The 21,402-nt window shown below is 42.5% G+C and overlaps 1 protein-coding gene across 2 annotated transcripts; it reads right to left on the bottom strand.

Moving 5' to 3' along the window:
• Positions 1-363: 363 nt before the first annotated feature.
• On the bottom strand, positions 364-16,226 carry LOC136468082 (uncharacterized). 2 transcript variants are annotated; one of them, XM_066466946.1, is made up of 17 exons: positions 15,836-16,226; positions 14,173-14,291; positions 14,004-14,049; positions 12,801-12,873; positions 12,648-12,705; positions 12,267-12,362; positions 12,015-12,138; positions 11,345-11,611; positions 10,417-10,518; positions 9,892-10,249; positions 9,503-9,616; positions 8,678-9,309; positions 8,221-8,414; positions 6,618-6,840; positions 6,252-6,371; positions 4,346-5,116; positions 364-3,897 (listed from the first exon to the last, which is right to left on the bottom strand). In XM_066466946.1, the coding sequence occupies exons 1-17, from the start codon at positions 15,929-15,931 to the stop codon at positions 802-804; spliced, it is 6,489 nt and encodes a 2,162-aa protein (XP_066323043.1). In that variant the 5' UTR covers positions 15,932-16,226; the 3' UTR covers positions 364-801. The 2 variants fall into 2 exon arrangements, with proteins under 2 accessions (XP_066323043.1, XP_066323045.1); XM_066466948.1 differs by having other exon boundaries at positions 4,346-5,113.
• Positions 16,227-21,402: the final 5,176 nt, after the last annotated feature.

Here is a 21,402-nt window from a genome sequence, read left to right as displayed (position 1 = left end):
AATTCGTACGTCATGAATGTCAGAATGAATGATTACTCGCACTCGCACCCATACCATACCATACCATACCATACGGATACAGGAGCCATCGTGAACAATAGATTCAGTGACACTTTGGACTAATAATAAATAAATAACTTTCGCTATGATGAGAAACGAAAATAATACCAAACGGAACAATTAGCCCTGTGCTGTGCTGTGCCGAGCCGTGCCGTGATTGAAAGCGAGAAAGGTGTACCCCACCACCGGATTACAGTCACAGTGACTTCAAACTCGTCGCGGTGAATTCCACGTCAGGATGCGATGCGAGATCCAGACGCCCACCACCGGTCACCGGAGTCGGACGGTTATGACAACAAGATAAGGAAGGTGCCCGGAATTAGAAAGCAACTTTCCTCTTCCATCCATCCCCACACTACACTGTGACCGTGACTCATCATATCCACACCACACAAGGAGCCTGTCAAGGACTTGTGTTTCATCCTCAATTTCTGCTCCTTTCCACAACCACAAGCGGGGAAAGATCCTACTAAAGGATGGCATGCCACCCATGTCCATAATTGGTTTTCAATTACATACACACACACTGCCTCCCTCAACAAAACATAACAAAACAATAATTAATAAATAAACAAATACTTCCCAAAACTGTACACTGAACTGCAGCCTTACTTACAGGCTTACAGCTACTAGAGCCACGTCTATCTGCGTGTCACCTTGCACCATACCCAATCACAAACCGCGCTGCTCTGCTCTGCTCTGCTGCCCAGTCAAAATTGTGCCGCTATATATGGTCTTGTCTTACCCGACGTTTGCCACAAAGGGCACCAGCCGCTTGTGATCCCTCTTGCGCCCAAGCGCGCAGGTATCAAGAACTCGCCCAAGCAGCAGCCGGGTGTTCTGCAGCGCTACATCCCGTGCCACCAACCCGCTATCTGGGGCGCTGCTGCTGCCACCGCCGCCGCCTTGCCCCATCAAGGATCCGAACCCCGACCCCGCGGCATACTGCAGCGGTCCGCTCCTAGCCTTGAAAGACGACTGAGGAAGCAGCATGCTCTGGAGGACCTTCTCCCCGGTCCCATGCCCATTCTCGCCAAATCCAGCCTCCTCGCCTTGCCCGCCAGCCACGCCGCTGCAGCTCCGTAACAGCGCCTCCAGCACGTTCAGTGCCTCCGAGCATAATGTGCTCTCCACCAGCTGAGACACGACGTTGTACACCTGGGGTATCTGGGACGGATCCACAGGGGTTTGCTGCAGCAGCGATTTAAGCATCAGAAGAATCACCCGCTGGTAATCCAGAGGGCCTCTCTCCAGGAGCCTCAGCAGGTGCCCAAAGGCCAAAGATGAGTGCTTAGGGAACCACTCTGCACAGATTGGTGGCGAAGCTCGTGCAAACAGATCTTCCAACGACATGATTTCCTCAAAGGAATATGCTCTGAACACTTCAGCCAAATCGTCCAGAGACTTGGCACGGCACCATACTGAGATATTGGATGCCACATAGTAAGCTTTCTGGTTCTGTTCTTGCAGTGGCGAAGCTGACCCGAGGGAAGGTACTTCACGTTCCCTCGTGAGCTGCAAACCAAGCCATGGAAGAAGGCCTGTGATGTGCATCAGTAACCTTGTCTCAGGGCTCCCAAATATAGAGTCACACGTAGGTATAGTGATCCTAGATAGCACCTCAATTGCAGATCCATGGCTAACAGTGGACATGAGCCCTTTCAGCACCAGCGGCTGCACCCCTTCAAAAGCAGGGACCTTCCCAGTCTCAGCCACAGATAACAGTCTCTCTGAAGTAGTTCTAGACTCCAGCCTGTGGAGGTCACTTGCATACCCATTGATGTCAAACTCATCACGCGGCATGCTTGAGAGTAACACATTTTCTGTTGTCCGGTCACGGAATGTCAAGCGATCAATTACCCTACAAAACAACTCAAGCACCTGGCAGTAGATGTGTACAAAGTCGGTGTGCATCAGTGCAACGCAGCCCCAAAAGAGCTGTGGATAAAGTATAACCTTCTCAGGTTCCATGTTTTCAACCATGACCTGTAAAGTCAACAATATCTCCATCGCAAAACCTAGAACAGCTGGAACAGGATTCCCCAAGCATCTGTGGATGCATCTCAGAAGCAATACACAGCTATCACTTTTAACACTGGGACGTAACGCACGGTATATCTGGTGCGACCGACATGCCAGGTGACGAGATGTGCACTCCATGGCCCACTTAAGAGCTTCAGAACCCCAAGTCTCACGAAGGTCCCCCTGGAAGAAAATAGCACTAACCATGCTTTGCACAAGTGCCAATAAGAGTGAAGCGCTAGGAAGTTCGGTCCGGACAAGGGTAGGATCCTCGTTCTCCCACATCAGGCTGCCCCTTTTAGACTGAATGTATTTTATCAAGCTCACCACATGATGCTTATTCTCTCTTTCACTACTTTCAACCTCATACAGTTCAAGATGACGGCCAGCCAATGAATACAGGAGATTCACGAGCAAATCTTGGCAATGCTCGAGCACAATGTCTTCTGAGCTATCCATCGAAACACATGTGACGTGGAACAACAGAGGTAAATTTTCACGGAAGTCTTCATCATTTTCATAAGCAATTTCAGCCAGAAGAATCAAAGCTATGTCAGCACGTGAAAGCAAGTGTTGGTGCCCTTGTAATGCTGACTGGAGCTCATTGGCATTGATCCCGTGAATTCCACTGCCCCCTTGATGCAAAAAATCATCTGTTGAGTTTGGGGTATCAAAGTAGTAGTCACCACTATCTCTGGAAACATGGCGGCTCCTCAGATTACCAGCAGAGCTTCGAACACCCATCAACGGCCCCGACATATTCATTAACGCTGGAAGTAGCTGGCCTGATCGGCCTGCCGTTGGGTTTGGAATGCTTACCTCAGGAGCCAACGGGCTCAGTGGGCCAGATACACTTCGGCCGGTAACTGCAGATGTCCGCCAGCTCAGGTTTCCACTGACATTTCTAACTGCACCATCAAGGGAACCACGAACAAGAAGGGGGGACATGTGAGGCTGGCTATCGACAACTGTTGCAACCTGAGAGGCAGTAGGCCCTTGAGAAAACTCCAATACGACATTTGCAGAGATATCAACTTTCCCAGGCCTGACTGGTTCTTCGTTGTCCTCGAGCATTCTCTGAGATAGCTCGCAGACCAAGTGATCAATGGTCTGTTGTGGGCAGATCCGAGCAAGATATAGGCTAACACGCTTCGCAACAGAAAAATAAGTAGCAAATGCACCAGTGATCTCTGCTGATGGATTGGCATCACAGTCCTCAATCCCTCTGGTGATCAAGAAGTTCAAAACTGGGATGATATTGCGAGTATTGCTTGCCACAGTGCTCCAAAGTTTCTCAATCTCATCAGGAAACTGATCACCATGTTTCCATGTCACATAATAAAGACTTTTCAGTAACCTCTCACTCCAGCCAGATTCCTTCAGTCTCACAAAGTTGAGATTTTCTATCCAAGGAGCCATGCATGTAAGGACCTGATGTTGTGCAATAATGTCCACTGCATCAAGCTGACGCTGCATTATTTCCTCGCACAGATGCTCACTGAGCTCAGGATGGTCCTTGGCAAGCTTTGAGGACAACTTATACTGGAATTGTTGGTAGGAATCTGGGAGGTTGCCAACAACAGAAGCCCGGTAATGCCCAACACCATCAGTATCGTCTTCAGCCCATTCGCGAAGAGAGAGTGTCTCCAACATCTGGAGGGCACTGTCACGGATTAGTTTTGTCTGATCAACCACCTTGTAGAGGATCAAGCTCACAAGTCTCTGGATTTCACATTTTGGAATCTCTTGGCGCATGTAGACTTCAGCCAGAACACTGAAATAGCCATCTGCTATTTGAGGGTCTGGAGAGTAGCACTGCAAATTATTGACAAAACATCAGCACCGTTGAGATTTAACAGCTGGTAGCAAGCATATAAATAGAATAATGCCCAAGTCATTGAGAAGTGACAACATATCATTTACTTTCAGATCAAAATGAGATACTGCAACAGTAACACAATCCTCCAAGAATGATTTGCCCAAAAGAAAAGCACTTCTTGAAGGAGATAACAAACCATAAATCAAGAGGCCAAAAAAGGAAAGAAAAAACTTTCAAGTGTAAATTTGTGGAGGATAAAGCAGTCAATAAGATCAACAATTAATTTATGCATTGTTTTGAGAAGAAAACTTTAGCATGAATAATTTTTAGAGCTGATGTGACTATTTCATGATTCATATGATACGAATGACATTGCAGGTGTGTATTTAGTCTACCTGCCAAGATATTGAGAAAGTAGACATGAGAAATATAAGCTAAACTTACCTGATCTATGCAAGCAGGAAACAAGTCCAAATTTGTCTGCAAAATATTCTTCAACGCGTTTTTTGCTAAGAGGAGTCGCAAGTGGCTAGTTTTCTGCTTGTCCCTCCCACCAAAACGTCCGCCGTCAGTATGCTTTGAATATGACGGTGTTCGCGGATCAACTGGTGAATGCCCAAAAGGTGCTCTTGCAGATGGTTCCATGAATAAACTATTAATCCATGATATCACCCGGCCAGACATCTTTCTTGCATTATCATCAAAACAAGGCCCATAAAGCAATGAAGCAATGGCATTCATAGAAGCCCAGTTAATAGCTTCTAACTGTTCAGCCATTTCCCTGTCAAATGCAAGTTTGTCAAGCGATTCCCTTGACCTCATATGTTGGTTACTTTTATATCGCTCAATTTCACGACGATAGTCGCTGCTGCTTTCCTGTCCCCATGAACTACCAGAATCCTCACTCCAGGTAAGGACAAGATCAAAAAGCCTCTTACGTATTCTGTTGTCAAACCACTCAGCTTTCGCATCAACAAATTCTGGAGCTAGGTATCTCAGAACAGATGCTAATGCGTATCGCAGAGGCTGCAAGTCTTGAAAGCTATCGGCCAAGGAAATAGTAATTTGGCGGTATGTTTCTTCAATGAACTTCAAAAACTGCTGGCGCAGCACAGGTTTCCGACTAAGCATCCCAGGCCAAACCTTCTCAGCTATCATTCGATGTATATTCGCAACATGAGTGCGCAGATCCTCACGGCGGGACCTAGGATTCTGCTGAACCAAACACAAGTAGCCATCAGAAAGAGTATTTGAAGAACTGTGCCTATAATCCTCTTTTGTTTCAATTTATTTCACAGGTGGTGATGCACCTTGTCAAGCAATGAACATAGAGATGACAAGAATATACGGATGCAAGTGGGTACCCAATGGTGTTTTCGGGTCAGCTAAATAATTACAGTTAAATGTCATTCTAGTTCAATTTTCCACTCCCCTCAAACTACGGAAATGCCATTCTAGTTCATTTAACCAAAATAGTTTGAACTTGCATCCCTACCAGAATAAGTAGCATATTCTACAAGTTGCAATACAAGGTCAAGGTGACACTATTCAGTCAGAAATTCATAGGAACCAAAAAGATAGTCCCTTTTATTTGATGTTATAGCTTCACGGGATTCAGGAAAAAAAAAAGTTAATTCCTCCGAAAGGGTACTAGCATTGTTTAGTTTGCAGTACATTTATAGGACTCGGAAGAATTTAATGAGCTAGAAATAGACATGCCTTTAATAGGGGCACAAGGTTACATTGTGAATTTTTGTTAATATGTACGAGTTTAAACATGAAATAAAAAAGAACAGAGAGACTAGTAGACATGGGCTGAACCCTCACTTTGTTTCACCATGTATAACTAATAAGCCCACTAACCCACCATGGACATAAACCAAGGAAGCACTAAATCAAGGAAAAAACATCAAAAGAAATTACTATTTGCTCCTAAGTGAAACGCTACCACCACTTAACCTCTCACAAAATTAAAGTAGAGAACAGAAAAATATTTGATTTTCTCGATGAACAAACACTTTGAACAACATTTCCCAAGAATATGGACAAGTACTGCAAAAGGTATGTATTGAGATCTTGATGACATCTAAGCGGATATGCACTCAACGTTACGCGATGTGCCCAACAATCTCCAAGTCCCAATCTCCGGTAGGAGATCACAGGGGGGTGGGGGTGATGTCTATACTATGTCTCAAAAAAAAAAGATGCAAGGCGAAGAGCAACAGTTAGTTTTTGCAGCAACATATGACCTCCCTTGAAAGAAGGCAGCGAAATTAACATTCATACCTAATTAATTCAATATAAATTTCACTAATACATTAACTTTAGGAAGAAAGTTAAGCCTCTGTACCTTCCATTTGGGTTTTCCTTCCGTTTCTGATGACACCTCCTCAATCAATAATGCCAGATCACCAAACATGATTTCACATACTTCTAAATGTGAGTGGCCAAGGGCAGTTGTAGCAGCAAGCTGCAGAAAGCATCAAAAACAATTTCAGTGTATGTGGACTTGTGGAGTCAACACTAATCAGCTAATTGTACAATATGCCAAAAGTGAATATATTTAATATGATTTCACCACACAGGAAAACAATATTGTCGCAGCCAAACAAAGAATCTGGAAGGGAAGGACAAGAACAAACTGCAGTATATGCAATTGCAATGTAATATGCAAGGCAAGATAAACCATGCAAAATTAATCATTGCATTAACTTACTGCATATGCTTCTGAACCATGACGCAATGATGGAAAAATCATATGGAAGACTTCTCTTGCTGATTTGATTTTAAATTCTTCTCTAATATCAGGTGGACAAGAGCATGCAAACATGGCATATATCAACCATTGGTCAAGTTTAGTTTCAGAATCTTGTGATTGCTGAGCCTTTCCACCGAGGTCAGCAGGAGTAATCTGTTCAAGTCTTCTAATAACCTCTAATCTGTGGAGTTTTGCAGTAAAGTTAATAAGATACCAATTATAGCTGATCATACAATGAACAATCAAATTATCAAATGAATGCAGAAAATAGTGTTTCTATGGAATGAGAACATAGCAATATAATTAAATTTTGAGAAAAATGAAATCAGTAAAAGCACCAATCAGTTCTCAAAAGATGTAGGAAATAATTAAAAAGGAAAAATGCTTGGGTTTGAAAGAAAGGGTGTAACTGTTTTCTAGGAAACTATATTTTGTGCCACAACAAATCGGGAAAATATTTAGTGCAAACCACATCTTCGGTGGAATCGTGAATATCCCGTAGAAAAACATACTTAGGAGTTCTCAAAAAAATTGAATCCATGCACATCCATAGTGCATCTATGGATGTATATTGACTCAAAATTTGAGATTCAAACTCACAACAACAACAACACAACAACAACAACAAAGCCTTTAAGTCCCAAACAAGTTGGGGTAGGCTAGAGTTGAAACCCATCAGAAGCAATCAAGGTTCAGGCACGTGAACAGCTGTCTTCCAAGCACTCCTATCTAAGGCTAAGTCTTTGGGTATATTCCATCCTTTCAAGTCTCCTTTTATTGCCTCTACCCAAGTCAACTTCGGTCTTCCTCTGCCTCTCTTCACGTTACTATCCTGACTTAGGATTCCACTACGCACCGGTGCATCTGGAGGTCTCCGTTGCACATGTCCAAACCATCTCAACCGGTGTTGGACAAGCTTTTCTTCAATTGGCGCAACCCCTAATCTCTCACGTATATCATCGTTCCGAACTCGATCGCTTCTTGTATGACCGCAAATCCAACGCAACATACGCATTTCCGCGACACTTAGCTGTTGAACATGTGCACCTGAAATTTTTTGTTTTCGTATGTTTTTTCACAAAATGAGTTCGAATCTCAAATTTTGTGGCAATGTACATCCATAGATGCACTATGGTTGTGCATGATTTCCTTTTTTAGAACTCCTTAGTGTGTTTTTCTAGTGGGGTTTCACGATTGTACCGAAGATGTAGTTTGCACTGAATATTTTCCCCAACAAATCACCAAATAAACGAAGGAAAGCTATGTCTATCAGTATTCAGTTCCATTGAACATGTTACTATGTTAGGCTCTCAGTCAACTCTCCATAAGTACACCCATCATGGCACCTAGTCATGCTCACATTCTGAGCTTCTGCCAAAGATGTTACTACAAGTTTTTGTGGTAAACTTTTTAATAGCACAGAATGCAGAAAAGCCAGTGCCTAATTGAACTTCGGAAAATAAGGTCAAAGTTGACAATGGAAGGAAATAAAGAAGGCACAGTTGCATTTATCATATTGAATTGTGCGTGCAGAAGTTCCAGAAAAGACCAGAGTTCATGCCTTGTATCCTGCACAGAGCTCGGGCAAAGTTCAGCTGCATATTTCACAATTTCACTGAGGTAGCGAGCCCATCTGTTTTTATCTACACTCTCCAAAATGGATTGAAGAGTCACATCCAAAGGAATAGGGTCCATTTCACGTCTTAGATCATAAGGTCGTCCCGGATCCCAATAACAGCTTTGAACAATGTCTTCCTGCGAATTAATAAAGAAAACCATACTCTAAGGCATCCTTGTGTGATCAGGGATTGTGAAAAAAAACGAACAGTTTGATGACAACACTTGTGCTAATGAAATCTAAAGCTCACAGGAACATCAGAACTCCAAGGGGGTTTAGGAGGAAAGAGAAAATTTACTCTTGTATATGTTTCCTTTCCTAAGAACCTCCAACATTCCAACTTCTGGCGGTTCAAAGAAAATAAAACATGAAAAATGCACAAGAAAGAAGAAGCACTCACCCCATTCTCCTCTATGATATCTATGATAAATATTGGCTCTGGTTCAAGTTTCAGTTTATTGTCACCCAATTCATTTGCTGAGTAATCCCTGAGATCATTTTGCAGTGCTCGAACACATCGCAGTAACTCCAGGGCAGTGAGCCTTATTTGAACATCAGCAGAACTGAGAAAGACAAGGCCAACTGCATCCATTTCTGAGGCGCGAAATTCAGATACATCCCTGGACCTATGGAAAGGAGACCTCTGTAGTGCATCCCCTCCTATACTAGAACGCCTACCATATTGCATGTCTTTTACCAAAGCCTCCTCAGATAGGCATACTCTCCACAAACGCATCAGCTCCACCAAGCGACCAAGTGACGTTTGAATTAAAAGAGGAAATTCATCAGGAAGTTTTAGGATAAAATTGGCCATTCCTTTCAACACAGCAAACCTACGATTAGGCAGGCAACGTACGATCCTGTTCAACACTTGCACTGCTTCTTCACGAACACCAGGGTCAATACTTATGCCATGCTGAGGTATAATCTCAGTCATTTTATCATTACGGCCCACCTCTTCTATCAAGTATGGGATACATTTAAGCACAGACCTGAAGAGTGATCCCTGAGATTTATCCTTGGTTACATTATCTGAAAATATTAATATTAGAAATCAGAGTGAACAGGAAAATGATGAACTATATTAGGATATTACAAACTGGTCGTCTTTTTTATAATTAATGCAACAGTTTCTAGAGAGTTGTCCAAATAAATACACAGTAACAACAGCATTGGCCGAATAATTCCAAATTTTTGCTACATATAATGAGATATAGCAGCATACCTATTGTAGCCTTTGATGATGTGAGAAGTGCTAGGCTATATGCCTTGTTGCAAGACCTTAGTATTGACTCAATTGCTGACTTCACCTTTGGAATATAGTGCCCAATACCAGACACTGAAATTAAAAAGTACACACTTACCGTACATACAAAACTTGGTTAAACAACATCATCAAAAAAAGGGGCAGACCCAGTGCCGGAGGCTCCCACATGAGTGGGGTCTGGGGAAGGGAAAAACCCAGGCAAGCCTTCCCCCCGCAAAATCTGCGGAGAGGCTGCTTCGAACCCGCGACCTGGTGACTCAGTGAGAGAGCTCTCACCACTGCACCAGGCCTGCCCTTCTTAAACAACATCATCAAAGCCTTGCAAAATATTACCAGTGCCAGGTTACCTTGCAAAACATCCAAGCCAATTTGTTGATTTGATGGAGAAACAACTATCTCGAGCAAAGCCCTAAGACCAACAACCTTAGCTTCACTTAAACTATCTGGTTTCAATAATTCCAGGATCATATGATTCATTGCAAAATCCAGATTGCTCTGAGCTAAGGTCACACAAAACTCAACAAGTTTATCATGCTGCACATCTTGGGTCAGCAAGCCTTTCTTCAGAACGGTCAGTAATTGAGAGGTTACACTGTCTAAATAGTCCCAAACATGATTTCGAGGTTGGTAATCCGCATAAATATTCAAATAGAATTTTACTAGCCGATGAAGACAATCCAAAGCCATTGATCGATGGTTCTTGTCCTGTATGATAATTGATAAATCAGAATTATTCTAAAAAGCATTCCAAAGGAAGAACATTAAGTTTCAGAGATCAGAAAAATTGAAAATGATTTTCAGTGATGAAATATTATGATATCATCACATGAATTTATGTTTGTAATCATATCACATGTTTACAGAAACATCACCTTGAGATACTTATACAGGATCTCCATATGCTGGGAAAAATTAGAGTTGAATGCATTGGCATCACCAAGACAAAGTAGAAGGGTAACAAGTGGAAAACCAACCTGGAATAAAGGTTCAGCATCATATATTAACAATGTTATACACCAAAATAATGAGAGAGAGAGAGAGAGAGTAAGGAGCTTGTTGCTTTGTTCACACATCACTAAAGCTTAACATGCTCAACTTTACAAATAACTTTTACATTATTTCATTCCTATGACATTAAAATCCTTGTTATCTCCAATTAAGTGTGCAATAAGTTTGAAGCGAGCTGTGGTCCTACTGTAAGCAGGCAAGTAACTATGGCCCTGTTTGGCAGAGCTGGTTACCAGTAGCTCTAAGAAATCCTGGATCTGGAGCTGCAGGCATGCTAAGTGCATTTACACGACCCATTTTGTTTATATTTTAGATTAAATAAAAAAATTTAAACCACTTCAATTTAGTCTACAAACTACAGATCCAGCATAGATCTCAGAGCTAGAGCTGTGCCAAATGGGCCCTATATAACATAGCTAGCTTTACATTATTTCATCAAATACTTGATCAGATAACCCTAAGTATGAAGCATGGTTGAAATATTGGGTCCCTAGGTACGAAATTAAATGTTTCAGGAAGTGCTTAGGATGATGCAAGGAATTTTATCACCTATCCAACATAAAGACATACACAATATGAAGGGTCAAAAACTTATAGTGTTGGATTACTTGAAACTTGTGCAAAATAAATTAGAAAAGGGCCTGATTTAAGCAAAAGAAAAGACTAATAAAGAACCATTTTCAGAGCCACCCAAAGAGAATGACAGGCACCACACTATAGCAAAGCTAATGCATACTGTTTGTACAGATGCAATATCAATTACATAACTAAAATATCATTGCATCAACTTACAGCAACATGCTTGCTCTGCTTATCCATCCAATACATGAGCTGGACTCTTATTCGTGCAACAGCGTCATACCAAAGTGACAATGCAGGTTCGACACCAAGTGGAGGCCAATGATCTTTTCCACCCTCCGCAAGTGGGGCAAGTATACTTGAGAGCATGTTGCACAAAGCATGTTGCAATTCACTCTTTCTTTTGTTGGGAGGACGATTTAGAGGATTTGCTTTTGCAATAAAGGATACAGAAGCATTTAGCCCACCCTCTGTCTTCACCTGAAAAAGGTAATGAGCTTCAGGAATCAAAATGTTGTCTATACCGCTAGCCATAAGTTTGAAATGCACAATTCGAAGCGTTCCACATGGCCATTTTATCGACCAAACATTAATTTGCAGATGAGAAAATGAACAGGTCACAAATATTCTCGGTGTTCTTATATAAACAATAACTTCTTATTATAATACAAATTATGGCTGCACAAGTTCTAGATCCAGTGTACATAAAAAGAAGCATAGGTGGTTGGGTGCATCTAAGTAAACCACAACATCAATCATGAACATAATTCTTCAAACAGTTTGGTCCAGTCGTGCCTTTCATCCTTACCAATATCCTATCAACAAATACAAATATTGAAAATTTGAAACTATAAAACACCGGAGAAGTTTTTGCATATCATACCCCCAATTTAAGGTAGCGCATCCCGTTGATTATGCTGAGTGTCTCGCTTCTAAGAGCAAGTGAATGTGAATCAATACGCCGCACATTAAGCTCTATGAAAAACCTTTCTGTCACAGAACTGAACCTGTAAGAATAAAACATCATAGGTCTCAGCAACTTATACACGATGCAACAGATTCAAGTGATATTTTCAGTTATATAGACATCTCCCTCCCCCTTTACCCATAGAAGTCAATAATGTAAGAAGTATACCTTATGCGTGATAAAGTTCCTAAAAGCTGTGCAACAAGATCTAAGAGTAGACCTCGCAAATCAACCAATGAAGGATACTCTACTTGGCTCACAACCCTGAAGAAAGTATAGAAGGCAGGAGGCAAAATTAGCTTCCACAAGTATATAAGTTGAAGCTGCAATTAAAAAGGAAAGCAAACGCAATGACAGGACTCAGAAAATAGGCGAATGCCATTGAAATAACAGGTGAATGTCATTGAAACAAGACAGCAATCATTTATTGAATTAACATTTTTTAATGAAATGCCAGAATAAAATTGGCCACAAATACAAACTGTTATACTAGATTTGTGATACTTTTACCATACAAGAAACATGTTAGGAAAGGCAGTTAAACCTTACCTGTCTGCATTAATTAGCCAATCAAATACGAAACTTTCTAAGCCAATCCAAAGTTTCTCTAGACAAATTAGAAAGTGCAAGATGTCAGTCAACTACTTCGAAAAGTAACTCTGCAAAGAACTTAAAGAAGCAAAAAAGGGGAAAAGTAACAACCTGTTATTCCCTCTTGCGGACAATACTCAGCAAACCGAATGCAGGCTGAACAGAATATGCACTCAACAGCAAGCTGAGTAAGGGCAAAAGAAACTATGAAAATTGGTAACAAGAGGATGCAATTACTTATAACAACTAAGCAGCACGGATACGGATACGTGTATCGGTATCGGACAGATACGGATACGCGGATACGCCATTTTTTGAGGAAACCTGATACGTGGATATGTTTTATTATTTTTTATAAAAAATAATAATAAAGGACATTAAAATTATTGGCAGCGTATGTATGGATGCTCTCTGGAGACTACTCCAATCATTTCACAGCTTCTAGTTGCTACTTCTACCTGTGCTGGCAATTGGAGGGGTATTTTTGGCATATAAATGTACAGCAAGTCTTCCCTGCCTGTGCTTAGCTGGGCCCAAGATCAGATTTTTGAATCTTCTTTCTCTCCCCCAACATTCTTCCCCACACGGTGCCCCTTCAATCAGACGTCTGCGCGACTGCGCTCCTGCTGGCCTGCTCCTCGCAGCTCCTCCTCCACCGGCGCCATGCCTTCCTCCTCCCAAGCCGGTGACCGAGGTCCCTCTCGGCACAGGCAGCCGAGCGACCATGGCTGCGCCCCACTCCACCCCAAGCGCGTGGCCAGCGGGCGGCCCGCCCGGCGCGGATGCAGCACGCGGACCTCGCCAGCGCAGAGCTCGCCCAGCGCGGGGTGCGGCACGACGCGTGGCCGGCGGGCAGCCCGCCCGACTCAGATGCAGACGGACCTCGCCAGCGCGGGTGCGGCGCGGCGCGTGGCTGGCGAGTAGCCCACCCAGTGCGTGTGGGATAGGCCATAGTATATCGCAGGTCAGTGGTGGGTGGGCTAGGCCGTATCGCAAACACCCAAACAGCTTGGATACGTATCAATCCACGTATCGGAATTTAGTTTTATTTTTTTTTTTGCCGATACTTCACGGATACGTATCTGCCGCGTATCCACTGCGTATCCGTATCAGATACGTATCCGATACGGTATACGTGGCCAACCTCACGTATCCGTGTAACGTAGTATAACAATGAAAAGTAATTCCACTGACTACTTGCAGCTATGCTATAATTTACAGTATGCGTGTCTGGTGTTTTTTATTAATATACAAATGACAGCAGGAAATAAAGTGGTCCTTGTTACAAAAATAAATGGTTAATAGATAACAAACCTTCTTTTGGTATGTTGATGCATCGTGAGCACCTTTTGGGGATTCACTGCCAACCAATTATGAACAAATTTCAGTAAAAGGGAAAGGATGGCAAAGAGCTCAATGCTAAATAATTCAAACCTAATAATATTGTAAGGGTGGAGTTTTTAACATAGTTTAATCAGCACACCTTTCTCTCCACCGAAGAAGAGCTTCCAAAAGAGGTAGAGGTGTGTGTCTAGCAACCATGGCAAGAGAATCCAATACTTGCTCATAACTAGGATCCGATGGCCGGAGGTATTGCCCATCCTGTCATTCTCAAAATTAGAACAGAACTGGATATAGTTTGTGTTTTACTTAAAATGCTGTACCCAATAACAGACCAACTATAATTTGGCATCATGCCCATATGGTTGGTAACTACATGCGTAGAGGAAACAGTACTACCTTGAGCTACCCAACTACATATGTAAGTTATGTCTAGATTAAGGTTCTACCCATCTTGCAATCTTGATCCCCTCCCTGCTATATGAAAAAGGTGTATAACCTCCCTAAATGAATCAAGCACATCTTGTATGTAACTAGGATACTATGCCTATAAAGGATGTACATATCAAGGTCAGTATTTTATTAAGTTTTTTCAGAAGGAAACAACCTAACTAGCTCGGCATGGCCCATTAAAGGACAATTTATCAACTTAAGTCTTCTACCACCAAATTATAACTGAGCCTATAAACTCTAAAGAACAACAAAGCATTTTAGTCCCAGGCAAGCTTACGTAGGCTCGAGATGAAACCCAACATGAGCCACTAAAGCTATGATCAAATAAACATAAAGCATGTCAACAAAATTTTAAGACCTCTAATCGAACACCAGTTGACAAGAATACTAATATTAGACAGAGACTGAACACATTTTGGGGAAACTTTCAACGGAAGATACAAATAAGTTTTTTTCCCATTATTATTGTTGGGGACCGGCGCAAAATAGCTAAAGGTAAAGAAGAAAGTATTTACAGTATGCTTGTGGTAAGGTTGACCGTGGTGTGGTATCTTTGGTAAGAAGTTTAGCGCAGATGATGAGGAACTGTTACAGGTGAACTCGAGGTGCATCTTGTGAGCAACTATTGCCTTCTGCTGTGAGGAGTAAGGACAGCAGCACATTGATTCGGAGTGGCTAGGTTCCTAGGTTATTCACTCTCAGTGCCACAGGCGTTTTGTGTTTTTTTTTATAACAGTACCACAGGTGTTGGTTGTCTTGACAAACCAAAGCATCATACCAATGAAAAAGAATGAAGGGACAAGCATCTCAGTAGAGTGATTCCAATTTGCAGCTGTGTGTTGGATCATGTTGTGACAGGCCAAATTATGGAGAACTTTACATTGTTACAGGAGTTGAAAGAAACAATATCATGCCAAGAGAATCACATCCCAATTGTTAGTGTTGTGTGGCATCAATGTCTGCAGATACTGTTGGTAGGGCATGAATAATGCCCGCAGTGTATGCAATATACATGAGGCGGCAGAAATGGAACGATTGTAGAGTAGCACTTGACATGCAAGGGAGCAGAGAGTAACATGATATGGAATTCGCGAGTGCAGGACAAGGGACTGGAGAAGGAAGAAGTTAGCCAGAAATCCCTGAATGGTGGGAAGCCTTGCCACAACAGTCGGTAATGGTAATGGTAGCGCCGCGATCTCGAATCCAACCGATGGCCATGATGCCTTGTCACCTAATTGCCAGGTGAGCCTCTTCTGAACAGCGGAGTGGCAACGCCCAGAGGAGACCGCATGGGGTGGGAAATGGAATCGTGGAATCATCCATAATCGAAGTGGGGAGAGGGAGCAGCTGACCTGTGCCTGGGCGGTCTCGATGCGGCGGCGGGCGAGCGGGAGGAAGCGGGCGAGGAGGGAATCGACGATCTGCTTGGCTGCGCCGCCAGCGCCCATGTCGGACGTCGAGGCCGCCGCGCTGGGCGGCGTGGGGGGCAGCGGCGGGGGGTAAGAGACCCCCGCTGCCGCGGCCGCCGCGGCAGCGGAGAGATGGTGGGAGGAGCGCGGGGTAGCCAGCTTGAGATCGCGGGGAAACCGACCCAGCTAGGCGGCGATGCGGAGGCGGCCCCCGCCTCGGTCTGCCGTGTGCCCTGCCCTCTCCGAAGGTACAGACTAGACAGATGGAGCCATTGGAGGTGGTGGAGGTCCTCAGACTCGACTGGTTTCTGTATTCTCTTTCCTTTTTTTTCGGTTTGGGTCAGGATCAGGATGAAGAGCCTTTTACCGTGTGGCATTATAAAAGATCGATATTATACTGTAAAAAAACGAAAAGTTTTCCGGTGTCAGCAGCTAACGGCCAACAGAAATGACTCTTTTATCTTTAGTTGTGGTATCATCAAATTTTCCCTCCTTCCTCTCGTGCCACTGTCGTGTTGTAAAAAACTTCGCTTTTCCTTTATACCACTATGACAACTTATGTGTGTGCACATAAAAACTCAAATAAATATAAAATCGACAATTACGACAACCAATAAATATAAACTCTTGATAATTGCGACAACCAATATATATAAATTAGACAATTATGAGAACCAATAAATATAACAATTGCGACAATTCCAATAAATAAAAATTCTACAATTATGACAAACGGAATACATTCAGACATAAACGAGGTCTAAAATTATCATCCACGTACATAGTCAGCTTGATTACAACGTACAGTTTGAAGACAAAAGATGATCACATTAACATCATTACTAGTTTAAACATTGTTTGGTCATGCAGACTTTAAGTACTACAAAAGCAGTATGCCATAGAGATACAAACTCATCAAAGATCAAGTTTTTTCTTGCTTCTAGTTCCCATGGCCGGACTAGGAGGGGAGCTAGGGACCTTGCTGCGGGTTGACATGGCTGGACTAGCCTTGTTTGGAGTCAGTTTTTTTCGGAATGGCCCTCTTCTTCTTGTGTTGCTGCTGACTTGCGCTCTTGTCAGCTGTGTGCTGCTCACTTGATCCTAAAGGGTAAGTAATCGCCAAAGGATCTAGATGGTTCGATCCTGTTGCAGATCCTCTGAAAAAAGGAGACGTGAGTAAAAACAGTTAGTTAACCTATTAAAGTGGTGAAAAGACAATTATAGGAAATTAGCTTACCTCACAGAAGGGTCACTGGCCTCAGCAGTTGAAGTATTGGAAGTACTCTTTTGTTTCTTTGCGACAGTTGATGAGGACCGCAACAGTAGGTAGAACTGAAAAGACCATCCTTTGTGCAAGAGCTACAGGCACAATGCTGGTCTCAGTAGTAGCTGGTGCTATCTTCTTTTTCTTCTTTTTAGGTGGACCTCTGCACGGACAGATATGCTAGTAACAATGTAAACATGTAAAAATAATTACAAAGTTTAGGTTCTATGTTACCTTTCAGCAAGCATTGCTGCTATGTCTGTTGGGTCACCATCCTTACAAGTGTACCAATGATGTCCATATTGCTGACAGATTGGACACTGATGCCTACCCTTGGCTCCTTTGCTGCTACCCTCTACTGCTCCCTTATATCTGTTTTGCCTTCTCCTACCAGCTGTTGGCTTCAACAATGGAGGATGCGTGAAGAAACCATGTTCTGCTTTGGACCACATGGATTTGTCTGGTATAGCAGGGATTCTATCATCATAGGCAGCCCTGAAGCTCTCTACAGAGTAGTAGCTATCCACATGATCTTCTATCTTCTCTCCAGGTATAGAGGTGATGAAGACAATTGCATGCTTACATGGTAATCCAAAAACTTGCCATGCTCTGCATGAGCATGTCCTTTCCTATTGGTTGATAACAAACCTGTAACTAGAACCTCCTCTTGCCATAACCTCTGCAATCCTATCAAGTGAGCTAGTGACAACATCAATGTCAAGGTTCCTACTTTGCTCCTTCAACTTAGTTATGATGTGTGGCAAAATTTTTCTTTCCATTTTATTTGCAAATTTTCCCTCTGGTTCCACTTGATAAGAACCTTATGTCTTATAGTATCCATCAAGTCATCTAGATGCATCCCCTTATCATTTTTATCCAATTGTTGAAGCTTTCTGCTAAATTATTGGTGACATAGTCAACTTTTGGCAATGTAGAGTATTGACTTCTTGTCCATAGTTTTATATGGTTTTGCTGCAAGTACAATATTGCTGCCGGATTTGCTGCAGCCATGGCCTGGATATGCTTTTCAAACATATATGAATTCCAAGAATAAGCAAAAGCCCACAAATGTTCATCAAACACTTTTCTACTATACATTTTCTTAAAATTCTGCACCAAGTGCCACATGCACTCTCTATGCTCTGCATTTGGGAATACCTCACTAACTCCTGTCATGACTACCTGACCACAATCTGTGCAAAAGGTCAGACCAGGTGGGGGTACCTATAGCTTCCTTAAGCCTCTCCATGAACCAAATCCAGTTTTCATTGGTTTCAAAATCAATGACTCCTATTGCAACTGGGTACATCCAGTTATGCCCATCAACTGCACAAGCAATGCATATCTGACCTCTAAATTTTTTAGTCAAGAATGTACTATCAACAGCCAAATAAGGCCTACAACCTCTAAGGAAATCTTCAACACAAGGTTTCATTGAAAAAAAAACCTATTGAACCTGATCTTATCCTCTATTATGTGATGATCAATGACAACAGAGCTGCTAGGACAGGATTGTTCTATCTGTGCCTTAAACCTGTATAAGTTGTCAAAACTTCATATCTAGTTACCATACAACTCCTCCATAGCAAGTTCCTTTCCATCATACACTCTCTTGTAACTGATAGTGACTTTGTAATCATCCTTCAGTCTTCTCTGAAGTTCTATAGGCCCAACAGTTGGGTCCTCCGCTAACCAATCTTTAATCTTCTCAGAAATCCAAAACTTGATAGCACCCTTCACTTTCCCACTCCTCCTAGTACTATTACAGACATGAGGAGAAGGGTTCTTCTTGACCTACAAAGTTCAATTAGAAACAGAAAAATTAATTCAGAAATATGAACAAAATATTAGTGATAAAATATGAACAAAATATGAACAAAGATATTACCTGTACAGTAATATTATCGCCCATTGTCAATGCATGAATCCTCCACTTACAACCATATACCAATCTTGTGCAGTATACTCGATACCTCCCTGTTTCACTTTTTTTAATGTTATACTCAAATTCATTCTTGATAGCATGTGTTGCAAGAGCCAACTTAAATTCATGCATGTTTGGATAGATGCTCCCTTCTTCCATAGGAGGGTCATCTTTGTTGTATGCAACGTCAGGGATGTGAGAAGGCACTCTATCCTTAACAATCTCATCTACCTCAGCATCCATATCGAAGTCAGACATAGAATCAGATTCAGAGTTTGAACCTGGATCATAATCTTCATCCCTTTTCTCAGTTGTGTCAACATTTGCATGAGAAGCAGGTGCTATGTCAATATATAAACCTTCCTCATTAACCCCCACATGTTCATTATCTGGTTCAGGATTCATAAGATAATTATCCTCAGCATGTACCATGTCATTATCTAGTTCTGTAGCAGTCCTAGTTTGAGTTTCTTTGCTAGGTTCTACATAGCTAGGGGCTGACATTGATGGGGTGCATGGGATGTCAACATTGTCCCATGGTGGAATTTCTAGTGGATCAGCATCAGGTTTATGATATGCAATTGACATGCAACAACACTTGGAGCTTATATGTTTCGAGAACATATGCATTAAGTCTTGGTCTGAATGAATTTGTATGTTGGACTTGCTATCAGCATAGAAATAGAACAACTTCACTACATCACCATACCCGCAAGGAAACTCATTCACAATTTCAGCAACAAGATCTTTAAAATTTGTGGTGTCTGAATCAACAATTTTGTTAATGCCATACCATGGTCCTCGCATAGTTGGACTAATTATCCTAGTTTCTAGATTGAAACTGGTCTCGATGTCATTCCTACAGATGAACAAATACATATCTACACAGTTTAATCCAATGCTAACCACACCAAACATGACACTAATGTTCATCAATTAAAGCAAGGGAACGAGAACTCACCCATCTGGAAGCCAAGCTAGTCGCACGTCCACCATCCTTTCTAAAAATCTGCAACAAATCAGCACGAGATGGGCCTCCTATAGCCTCAGGCGATCTAGCCCACCCTTGCAACCTCCCCGGCAGCGCTTGAAGGCTCTATGGCCTCTACGGTGCCTGCCCACCCCGCTCACGAGAGCCTAGCGTGTGCCCTGCCCCTGCCCATGCGAAGGCGCACCTAGCCCCTCCCTTACGTGCGTGAGACATAGGGGACGTGCCGCCTTCCTTCCTCCACATGAGATACAGCGCCCGCCTACTCTTCCACGCCCACCCGCCTCCTCCCTCAGAGCCTGTTTAGGGTTTGGCTTAAGGTGGAGAGAGAACTCGATAACAAAGCAGAGAAAGAGTGAGGAATGACTAGAGAGAGTGATGGGCAATAGAGTAATTTTAGGTCTAGTTAGGAGCCAGCTCTGTTAGAATCAAACGGTAAAGTGACGGAAGTGGCACCTAGGGAAAGAAAATTTCATGCATGGGTACCGAGAAACTTTTCAAAATTTCAATGGTACATTGGTCATTTGAATCTTTTATAATGGCACATAGGTAAAAGGCTCTAGGATTAGTAACTGCCCCTACCCAACCATCATCCAGCCCTTGATTTCATTCGTTCAGAGCCTAGAGCTCCAGAGTCCAACCCAACCCTTAACCAAAAAAAACACCTGTATACTCTCTCTATTCTTTTACATGTCACACTAGGTTTTGTCCTCCCTATGTCATGTGACATTCGTGTCTCAACGACGCATCCGGCGAGTTGGCACTATGGCGTTCGACGTTGTCTCGGTGTAGTTTTCACACCTGGTGGTTTTCTAGGCCTAGAATTCTAGTTGATACTTGCGAGGTCTAAAATATCAAACTAACAAACTACTAACAAATCTTTCTCTATTGTGGGCATTTCATTTATCACCAAAACATCAGCAAAAGACATGCCTAACCAATATATAACAAGCCTACTACAACCCAACTAGCAAAAAACCTTACATGAAGATCGCAACGCACCTAATAGAGCTAGCACAACATTGTACAAATGCGATCGGTTGCTTGGACAAACCCAAAACTACATAAACTAGCTCAAGCTAAAGAGAAACCTCTTTCTAGGCCATTTGAACTCTCCCTCTTTGTGAGGATTGTTTGATTCTTGTGAGATCGAAAGAATTGAGTTGAGAGATTGGGTGATCTAAAGAGAAATAAAACAATCCTACCCTTGAGCACTTGTGGATCTTGTCAAGCATTTGGTGAAGTGTTTGTTGGTCTTGGAGGTGGAGCCTCCTAGACAACAAGGAGTTACTCGGTGAGCTCGAGCTCCTAAGCTTATGTTAAGCCATACGAAG

The sequence above is a fragment of the Miscanthus floridulus genome, chromosome 7 (genome assembly GCF_019320115.1).
Source record: "Miscanthus floridulus cultivar M001 chromosome 7, ASM1932011v1, whole genome shotgun sequence".
Taxonomy (NCBI): domain Eukaryota; kingdom Viridiplantae; phylum Streptophyta; class Magnoliopsida; order Poales; family Poaceae; genus Miscanthus; species Miscanthus floridulus.
This window is presented reverse-complemented; position numbering and strand designations above follow the sequence as displayed.

Bases quoted from the DNA above. Each gene is read 5' to 3' on its own strand.
- LOC136468082 (XM_066466946.1), bottom strand. From the start codon at position 15,931: ATGGGCGCTGGCGGCGCAGCCAAGCAGATCGTCGATTCCCTCCTCGCC. The intron at 14,050-14,172 runs GTGTGCTGATTA...ATTGGTTGGCAG, and splicing joins CTTCTTCGGTGGAGAGAAAG to TGAATCCCCAAAAGGTGCTC. The intron at 10,519-11,344 runs GTAAGTTGATGC...CCTTTATTCCAG, and splicing joins AGCAGAGCAAGCATGTTGCT to GTTGGTTTTCCACTTGTTAC.